At 43.9% G+C, this 9,701-nt stretch overlaps 1 protein-coding gene across 2 annotated transcripts; it reads right to left on the bottom strand.

Annotated features, from left to right (window-relative positions):
• Window positions 1–1,383: 1,383 nt before the first annotated feature.
• RBM12B (RNA binding motif protein 12B) lies at window positions 1,384–7,852 on the bottom strand. 2 transcript variants are annotated; one of them, XM_074944101.1, is made up of 3 exons: window positions 7,723–7,827; window positions 4,879–4,924; window positions 1,384–4,160 (listed from the first exon to the last, which is right to left on the bottom strand). In XM_074944101.1, exon 3 carries the CDS (start codon window positions 4,130–4,132, stop codon window positions 2,051–2,053), a length of 2,082 nt encoding a protein of 693 aa, XP_074800202.1. In that variant the 5' UTR covers window positions 4,133–4,160; window positions 4,879–4,924; window positions 7,723–7,827; the 3' UTR covers window positions 1,384–2,050. The 2 variants fall into 2 exon arrangements, with proteins under 2 accessions (XP_074800202.1, XP_074800201.1); XM_074944100.1 differs by having other exon boundaries at window positions 1,385–4,160; window positions 7,732–7,852.
• Between the last annotated feature and the right edge of the window lie 1,849 nt (window positions 7,853–9,701).

The raw sequence follows: 9,701 nt of genomic DNA, 5'->3' as shown, positions 1-9,701 counted from the left end.
CACTACTTACAATGAATCAAAAATTGTATATTAATATTTACTGTTTAAATTGTATGAAGGTAGTTACAGTGGGGAACTCATGAATTAAAATGATACTGTGGGGCACTCTGACAGTCAGATAAAACACAGGGTAGACTTTTAAACATCTAAATTCTATTAGTTCAGTTTCGTAAGTCTCCCACTCAATTTAAACAGTAATATTATGATCTTGCTATTTCTTATAATGCAAATTTATATCACAATTAGAGGGAACCTAACTTATTTTCTGAACCACAAAAGAAACAAGCAACCTCACTTTCTATTCCTCGTTTCAATTTTAAAAGTAGCAGCATACTACCTAGAAAAGCATTCTAAACATCTAGATTTAAGCCAACATCTTTTTCATTCCTATAGGAAAAGGTCAGTAAATAACTGGATGTAACTGAGTAGTTGCCACTGACATGCTACTCAGATGTTAGTAAGTCTGTACAGCATGGTCACTGAACTAGCTTGCATTTAAGAATTTTGTTATAACTACTAACTTATTCCTAATAATAGTTTCAAGAATATGGATATGGGACACTAAAAAACCCATATCCTACTTTCACTCCTCACTGTAGACAATATACTATGTTGAGACAGAACAGAAAATCCCACCAAATTTTGAGCAACATAGATTTCAGAGCCGCGGTTCTCAACCCAGCAGTTCTCAACCTGTGGCCAAGCTGTGTCCAAAAAAACCTCAAAATTTGCCACTTTGGTCTGGCACGGGGCGGGGCTGGCTGAGGGACAGACAGTGTCTGGCAGCCTTCAGGAGCGCTCCTGCCAGCAGGGGGCTGGTGAGTGCCGCAGGGGAGCAGGGTGCAGGAAAGTGGGTCTCTGGGCAGGTGGGGGGGGGAGGGGGAGTGTACTTGGAACTGGGGTTTTGCAGGGATCTGGCAGCACCCCCAGGTTTTAGGTGGGGCTCTGCTCCTGGCCCCGTACCTCGGGTCCTAGCTGCCAGCCCGTACCAGGCGCTCCGCTCCTGGCCAGGTGTCCCGGCTACCTGGCCCCATGTGGCAGGGTCCCAGGGTCCAGGTTGCTGGGTCTGGCTGCCGGCCCCACGCAGCAGGCTCTGTGCTCAAGGTTGCAATCCTGGTCCCACTCTGTGAAGGAGTCTCTGGGCGGGGGGCACTGTGCATAGGGGACTATGGGAAGTTGGGGGGGAGGGGTGCACACTGTGGTTCTCAACCTGTGGCCCACAATGATAAATAAGTTGAGAACCAGTTTTAGAGCCAAAACTGACCAACATGTGCAAAGAACAGTGTATACTGAATATCCATTTTTCACCCCTTCTATGAAAGATGGTCAGCATGATTCTGACCAAGGGTTCAATGAATAAATGTACACAAATTTTAAACAGGTAATCCACATAGCTGTAAAGCCTTTTATTTTTATTTTTTTAAAAAAGTTGCACAGACAGCTAACATGAACAGGAAACTAATTATGAGAATAACTTGAGATGTCTGCGACCACATGAAACTGAACAAGACTAAACAGTTTACATAAGAAATTCACTCATGTTTACAGTTTACCTATTCTACATATATAGGGTTGACAATAGCCCCAAGGATATTTACTAATGAAGGTGGCACTGAAATTGTTCTCTTTGACCAGTCTGTACAACCAAGTCAACCAGCAGTTTTACATTTTCAAATGTTGCAGAGTCATAGAACCATGGAACGAACGCAAAACTAAAAACCCCCAAATGCATTACAACTCCACGTTTGTATATCTTAATATCAAGATATGCACCTTACAAGTCAACAGACAATCCATTCGGATTACTGATCTCTCCATCTGCCATAAAAATAAGCATAATACACTTCTAAGACGTCTTCTAAAAAACCCTACAGATGTCAATTTGAACCAATGCAAAATAACTAAACATGACACTATTTACAACGTCCTCTGTTTATGGAAACTGTTTCTTCTGCATCTTCCAGTAACAAAAAATTGTAAATAAGAAACCATCTTACTGCATCAATACTGTGATGTCTAGAATTTTTAATTTGAGAAACATTTTCTCTCTTTAAAGCAAGCTTAGCTTAACTTTGCGTGGGCCAATTGGTCTATCATTTAGCTCATTAATAGCAGCCATTGCTTCCTCATAATTTGTCATAGCAACAATGGCATCACCTGAAGGTAATCCGTGTTCATTACATTGTATAGAAACAGACTCTGGAATGACACCATAGCCATAGAAAAAATCCAAAATTTCATTAGGGGTGGCTCTAAATGGCAAGTTCTTTAATCTAATAGGAGTTACACGATCAGAACCACCACTGAAATTTGGATCGGACATAAATCTTCCCTCAGAAAAGCCTCCCATGTTATTGTTTCCATACTCCATCCTACCAAAAGGTTCGCCATCACCACCAAAATCCATAAAAGGTGGAGGACCTCGAAAATCCTCAGGGGGTCGTCTAACATCAGGAGGATGCCTAAAGCTCCCAGGAGGACCAAATGAGTGCATAGGTAGTCCTTGTGGTTGTCCAGGTGGTGAACCAGCTGGACGGGAATGCTCACCTCTGTCATATGCTTGTGAATGAACCTGCATTTTTCCACTTGGTGCTGATGGTGGAACATTTAAACCAAACTCCTGCATCTGTTCTTCAGATATAAGTCTTAATAGTACCTCTGTTCCCAAGAACCTTCGACGATTTAAACTTTCTGCTTTCATTGCCTGTTCTTCAGATTTAAATTTTACCAATGCTTCTCCCAGCCCAACTCCTTTGTCATCATAAAGCAAGTAGACATCATCTTCATCAATAGCAAATCCTGCAAAGAACTTTTGTACTTCAACTTTTGTCACATCAAATGGAAAGTTTCTTATATATATGCACATCTTTGGGCCAGAATGCCCCTCCCGATAACTTTTTTCCGATACAGCCTGTCCAGGCCGATCGCTTTCTTGTGAGCTCTTCTTCTCATATGACTCAATTAGTTTCAACATAGATCTTCTAGAAATAGGAAAAATGTAAACAGGACGATTGAAAAGAGACATCCTGTGATGTTCCAGAGCAATATTAAAATCTTTCTGATTCTTCAACATCAAAAACGCATTTCTTGTCCTCCTTTGATGCTTGTCCAGTAAAAACTTGATTTGGTTGTTAGACACATCCAGCTTTCCAAAGAAAGTTCTCAGATCTTTCTTCTCAAGATAGGTAGGTAGATTTCTTAAGTGTAAGTAAAATTCCTGGCCACGAGGTGAACGAGAGCGCGTTCGTCTCCTTGGAGGAGATCTTGAATGAGAATGTTTTCTTGAATGAGTATAGTTTGAACCTCTTGTTGGAGACCGTTCTTTGCTTAAGTAACGAGCAATCTCATTCTTCATGTCTACCCTGCCACCATATTCAATCCACTGTTCTTCAGTAGCTGGACTTATTTCTATAAATCTTGGACCCATGTATTGTCTATGACGTTTAAGTCCTTCTAAGGCACCATGAGGTGTAGCAAATTTTACCAAACCATCACCATTATTTAGGCCATTGCGACGTTTTATAAAGATTACTCCCTCTACTCGTAATCCAGAAAAGAAAGCACGTACTTCATCTTCTGTTGCAGAGTACGGTATGCCATGTAGAAATAAATAAATATCATCTGAACTCAGTGACTCCTTTCTTGACTGGTTATAGTTTGATTTAGGTATACTTGGATCACCATGTCTTGTGCCATTGGTATGAAAGCCAGACTCTGGGTGATTTGATGGAACATAGCCAGATTTATTTATTCCTTTTGTAATAGCTGCAACTAAATTTGAAAGGTTCCCAACACCTGATGCACCTGAATTACTACCACCTGTTCGTCTAGACCCAGACATTGGTTCTCTTCCCCCACGATCAAATCTTTTCCGGCTCATTTCTATTGTATTTTGCATTTCAGTCTTGCTGCTGAGAAAGAGCTCTATGGGGGAGTCTTTGATAAGCTCTCCTGAACAGCTCATGGCACGTCGTGCATCTTCATCTGTTGCAAATATAATAAAAGCCTCCCCAGTTTCTCCTCCAATAATATGCACTCCTCCATCAGGAATATTCAATCCCGAGAAGAAACGGCGAATATCTGCAGGACCCGCAACAACAGGAAGCCCCTGTAAACGGATGACTACAGCCATTCTGAGCTCAACCCACAGCAAAAATCACCTGCAGACAAAAAGGTACACATGATAGCAAGTCTTTAGTACTCATCTATTACAGTATCTTAATACTTAAGCTAGAGCCTTTTTAAGGAAGGTCCCTGCCTCAATCAATCCAGATTTATGAAATCAAAAACTCTCAAATTCAAATCAATCAGTGACCCTGTTTTAATCTTAAAGCTGATTAAGTAGTCAGAACAATTAGCTACTCCACCTGGATGTACGCACATAACTGTCAATATTCCCTATCTTAAGGGCAACAAAATCCACGTAAGTCACTCTTCTCACGATCCAAGATAAGTAAGGAATGCCTCAAGTCCTTCATGGCATGGTTGTTACCTGCCAGAAATCTCTACCTGATACTAAGGACCAAAATCTTCTGTTTTAGTGTTAACGGGACACTTTCCATCATAGCACTGTGAAGTCTAGGTAGAAGATTACAGACAAAAAAGAATAACTACTTCACTGAGAATTAATTCATCAACAATGATGAATTTAGACTTTCAGACAAGCTGATCTATCAACTGACCAGTTCTGCTCACCAATGGATATGTTTATTCAGCGTTCAACAACGTTGCCTCTTTCAAGTAGTCAGGATGCTAACTGCAGCAGCCACATGCACTCAGGAGAGTACGTCCTAATTCCCAGTCATAAGTATGTGAGAAAAGGCCGTGCGTGATCTTTGACAATATTCAGTGATAAGCATTAAGCTTTAGGCAGCTTACCTGTTTTTGCTTGGAAGACCTGATAAATTCTGTAAAATCAACTTAACTGTGGAAAGAAAATGAAACATAATTAATGGCTGATATTTGTATTTTGGTTTACATATTGTGCGACGTTACTGTGGCATGTCCATATCAATGGATAACATTAACAGCCAAGCACTGTAATGAAACCACAATTTTGAGAACTATGGAGAATTCCTTCCTTGTTCCAAGAGAAATATAAGTGAGACATACTGTACTTCGGCACACTGCTATGCACTGCATCTCTGTCTGTGAATCCGTTTTAGATGTAGGAAAGAAAATTCAAATGTTAAGGGTGACGTCTGCAAATGATGTAAACATGCTGAGATTAACTGGTCATCAATTGTGCCACACTGAACTGTTGAAATGCAACAGAACTGCCAATAAGGTAGAGGGAAAACCCTCTGTTACTTCATTCCTTGAAAGGTGTATAAATCCAGCTCAAGATTACATGTCCAATTCTTCTGATATCCACCTGCTTTTGACGTGCACGACAAAACATGCTAATCACCACCAGTCCAATATTGCACTGAAGATAGACAATCATATGAAAGAGCCAAAAATTCCAAACAGATTTCAACGAGTACATGAATTTACAAACAAATCTCATTTGCAAGGCTTTCCCCCCCGCACTGCTTGCTGCTTTCCAAACATGCAACCAAGAACCACTGAATGTGCTCTGACAAGCTACAGGATTATATAACACAGCTATGTTACAGAAACAAGGCAAACCTATGCACTACCAAATTATTACTCTTTTTTTTAAACAAGCTACTACTGACAAGTAGTTAAGAATGCTACCACATTATACAGAAAGCCCTAGTTTATCAAAAATATAAGATACCATACTGACCACTTAAATTTTTCAGATTTCTGATCCACTTACATCTACTAATCACAAAAGCTGATCACTTCACCTGAATTAGCACAAAAAAAGCCCAAATTTCTGTAGCTGAAAGACCTTATTTTACTTCTAAACTGTCTGAATACTTTCTTTCTATAGACAAGTCTGTAAGCTAGAAAGACTGAATGTTTGATCATTGCACTTGTAGATAAACAGCTCCTCACATTTGTATATGCTATCTTCTCAATAGATGAAACAGCAATGCCAACGTGCAAGGAAAGAATTCAACGGGAGAGAGAATTCTCTGAAAGGGCCTTCGTTTCTTGAAAAGTCAAATCCATTTGCCCACTAATTCATGTAGCATCCTGATGTAGTATTTCAGCAGTTTTCTAGCACCTTTCTGCGTTCCTATGACCAAAAATCATTTCCCAATATTTTGTCGTCAACACAGAACCAGGTATGCTCAGTACTCCTGTGATGACAACTGTCAAGTTTGCCCATCATACACCATGGACACAATACACAACTTCTCGCGCTTGAACCAGTCAAGTTAATTTCAGATCACCACATAAAATAAAATCAATGTTAAACTGTTCCACAGATAGAAATGCAAGTTAATCTAATAAATTTTTGCTAGCTGTTCATCCAAACAATCAAAAGATGGTAACAAATATAGACAAGTCATTAGATGGTTTAAATGAATAACCCAAAGAAGTGAAATGTAGTTTAAAAAAAAAAAAAGTTTTTTTTAAACACATGCAAGTTCAAATCAGCAGTAGAATGAGGCCGCCAAAGAAGAACAAATGTTTAGATAAATGGATAAGGCTTTTGGGAAAGCCCTACATACTCACCAATTCAAAGCACAAAGGCTTCATTAAACAATATCATCTTCAAAAAAGCATCAATAAGAAGTACACAAGACTAGGACCATACTTTCATTTCATTACCTAGCAAAACCTCATACCATACTCACTTTCACTACCAATAAAAAAGAATCAAACATTTCATAAAACTAGGTCTCCATAACACTGATGCTTACTTATCACTGTATAATTTCCCATACCCAGATCCCATGCAATCAAATCATGGTCTGGGAAGGACAGCTGAAGAAAACCCCAGCATAAGCCAGAGGATGATGACATTAACTGAAACTAAATAAACTAAAGTGGGTGAACAATGTTTATGAATTTTACTTAAAAAAAACTGGTAAGTCGGTAAGCCATTCCCTATCTCAGCTGCTGGCAAAAAATGGACTTAACAGTCAAAGCAAGAAGTTTATCAACTGAGAGATTTAGTTTCACTGGAGCAACAGCTGAGTGAAGTCTGTAGACAGACCCGTTGCACGGAAGGCTTCGGCGAGGCGCTGCTATTTAGGCGAAGACAGTAGGTGTCGAGCCTGAGCCAGAGAGCGGTCCCACAAACTCAAGGCCTCAGTCAGCATCCCCGCACTCCTCAACCCGATTAGGGACACTGCCGACGCATCACAAGCCTAGAAAGCACAGCACCTTCCGCCTCCAAGCGGGCACGACCTGAGCGCCTCCAGCACCAGCCCGAACGTTCGCCGGGATCCTCCGTCCAGAGGCCAACTGGGCCCGGAGGGGCCGCTCCCCCCATGCCAGGTGCGCCCCAGTCCCGCCAGAGGCCGTTTGTGATCCGATCCTGCGGAGAACAAGCCCGGCCTCCCCGCGGCACCGGGGCGGGGGGAACACAAGGGGGGAGCCGGGGGGGGGGATATCCAGGCTCACAGGTGAGGAGGACCATCCGGAGCGGCCGATAGGCCTCCATGTGCGACAGCATCTCAGGGACCAGGCCAGGACTCCAGCGGAGCCCGCCTAGACAGCTGGAGAAACCGGCAACGTCTCTCCGGCCCCGTGGCCATCTCCCAGCGCAGACCCTCCGCCCCGGGAACGGGCGGGCGGCCAAGAGCACTGCCCGGGGAAAGCGGATCACCCTCAGCCCGCTTCCCTCGCCCCACCCACCGTACACACCGCTGCCCGCTACACGTGAGAGAGGCTCCCCGCCGAGCGCCTCGCTCGGTGTCCCTGCAGCTCCGGAGAAGCAGCAACAAGATGGCGTCGTCCCTCTCTTTCCCCTCTCCCAACTGACCGAGCCCACACGCATGCGCGCCCCCCACGCTACAGTTCAGCCTACACTACACATGCGCGACCTTGCAGCCTCCTGCCGCCCGAGTGATTTACGCCAGGCTTATCTTTACGCATGTGCAAACTCGGTTCCTATGGCAGAGTGTCACTGCAACCTCTTCTTGTAATCGGAACCCGTGTACATGTGTGCGTGCCTTCCAACGGTCATCACCGAGTCTCACTGCGCATGTGCTAGTTCATAGGCGGCGGGTGCATGGAACCTCAGTACGCACGCGTCTGTCCTTTTCGCGGCTGCCGTTGCTTTCCCCTTTCACCGGTGCTTGGTTCACAACTGCGCATGCCTGGCATGTCCTACGCTGCTCCATGTTTCCTTTGCCAACTTCTGTGGGGGTAGTGTGCATGTGCTGGGAGGGAGCTCTGCCTCATAGTAGGCAAAGGGCCTGTCTAATTCAGATTGAGGGTGCAGGGGCTGGGCCTGCCTGTTCCTTCAGTCTCATGGTCTATTTTGGCATCTCTTTGGCATTACCAATTGTTCCGATCTCTCCCTCTTGTTTCCAGGGTAGCGTCCTCCCATCCTGTTGTTGCCGGCACCCAGTGCCAGAGGCAAGCAACAGCAGGGGTTCGTTGCCCGGTATGCGTCACCCAATATAAACACGACGGGGTGGAGAAGCAGAAAAGTTTATTTGGAGCTCCAAAGAAGGTACAGGGAGAACAGAATCTCAAATCCTGCACACAGAGCAGGCAGAGTCACATACCTTTATACTCCTTATCTCTATTGCATTACACATCAGCTAAGTAAAACTGCTTTGCCTTATATGGGTTACAACAATACTTTTTCCGGCAACCTTTAACAAGCATTTAAGTAATTCAAAACAACAGCACAGCGTGCTTAGCCTTGCAATTAATGAGGCAAATAAGCGGTTATGGCCTTGTAGCTGATTCCTGCCGTTATCCTAACTTGGCGCCAGCAAAACCTACACAAAACAGCTCTATCTGCAGCTGCAGCATTATTTTGGGAGTGCAAGGGCTTTCTCAGGCCAGCCAGGACTGAATTCTGTGAAGGGGGGTTGAGCAAAGAGACTTCCTCGACACTCATGGCCTTCCATCCCCTTGACTTACCTAGTGGCCATGCCCTGGGACCCCAACACTATCTTGGTGCTGGCTGGAATAGCTTTGATGTGGGGTTGGCGGGCTGTTTTCTGGTGGGACGAGACATAGGATACTAGTGACGATGTCAAGGTAAATGAATGGGTTATAAGGTCTCTATTTCAGAGTAGCAGCCGTGTTAGTCTGTTTTTGCAAAAAGAAAAGGAGGACTTGTGGCACCTTAGAGACTAATACATTTAGTTGAGCATAAGCTTTCGTGAGCTACAGCTCACTTCATTGGATGCATTCCTATTGTCGGTGATAGATGCCTCAGGCTAGGTCTACACTGGCAGATTTTTTTCACCCAGAGTTTGGTCAGTGATAAAAAAGCACTTAAAGAAAATTGCTGTTGCGTATTCACATTGTCTTCTGCTGTCGGAAGAGCGCATTCACACTTGCGGCACTTGCATCGGCAATGAGAGCAGTGCACGGTGCAGCTCACCCCCCTCTGCCGCTCGGTCTTGTGGGAAGGTGGAGGGGATCGTGGCACATCATGAGTCCGGGCTCATTGCCCAGCGATGCACTGCTTTCCGTCCCAGCATTCCATGTGCTTTCGTCTTCAGTTTGCGGCATTTTTCAACGTCCCTTGTTTTCTGCTTGCCCCACCACATCTATTTGCAGGAATGGGTCCTGTGCTGATCTCCACTGCTCTGCAAGCTATCACTAGCACATTGTGAATAGCAGTGCTGTTATTCTTGAAGCTACGAAGG

The sequence above is a fragment of the Natator depressus genome, chromosome 2 (genome assembly GCF_965152275.1).
Source record: "Natator depressus isolate rNatDep1 chromosome 2, rNatDep2.hap1, whole genome shotgun sequence".
Lineage (NCBI taxonomy): Eukaryota > Metazoa > Chordata > Testudines > Cheloniidae > Natator > Natator depressus.
This window is presented reverse-complemented; position numbering and strand designations above follow the sequence as displayed.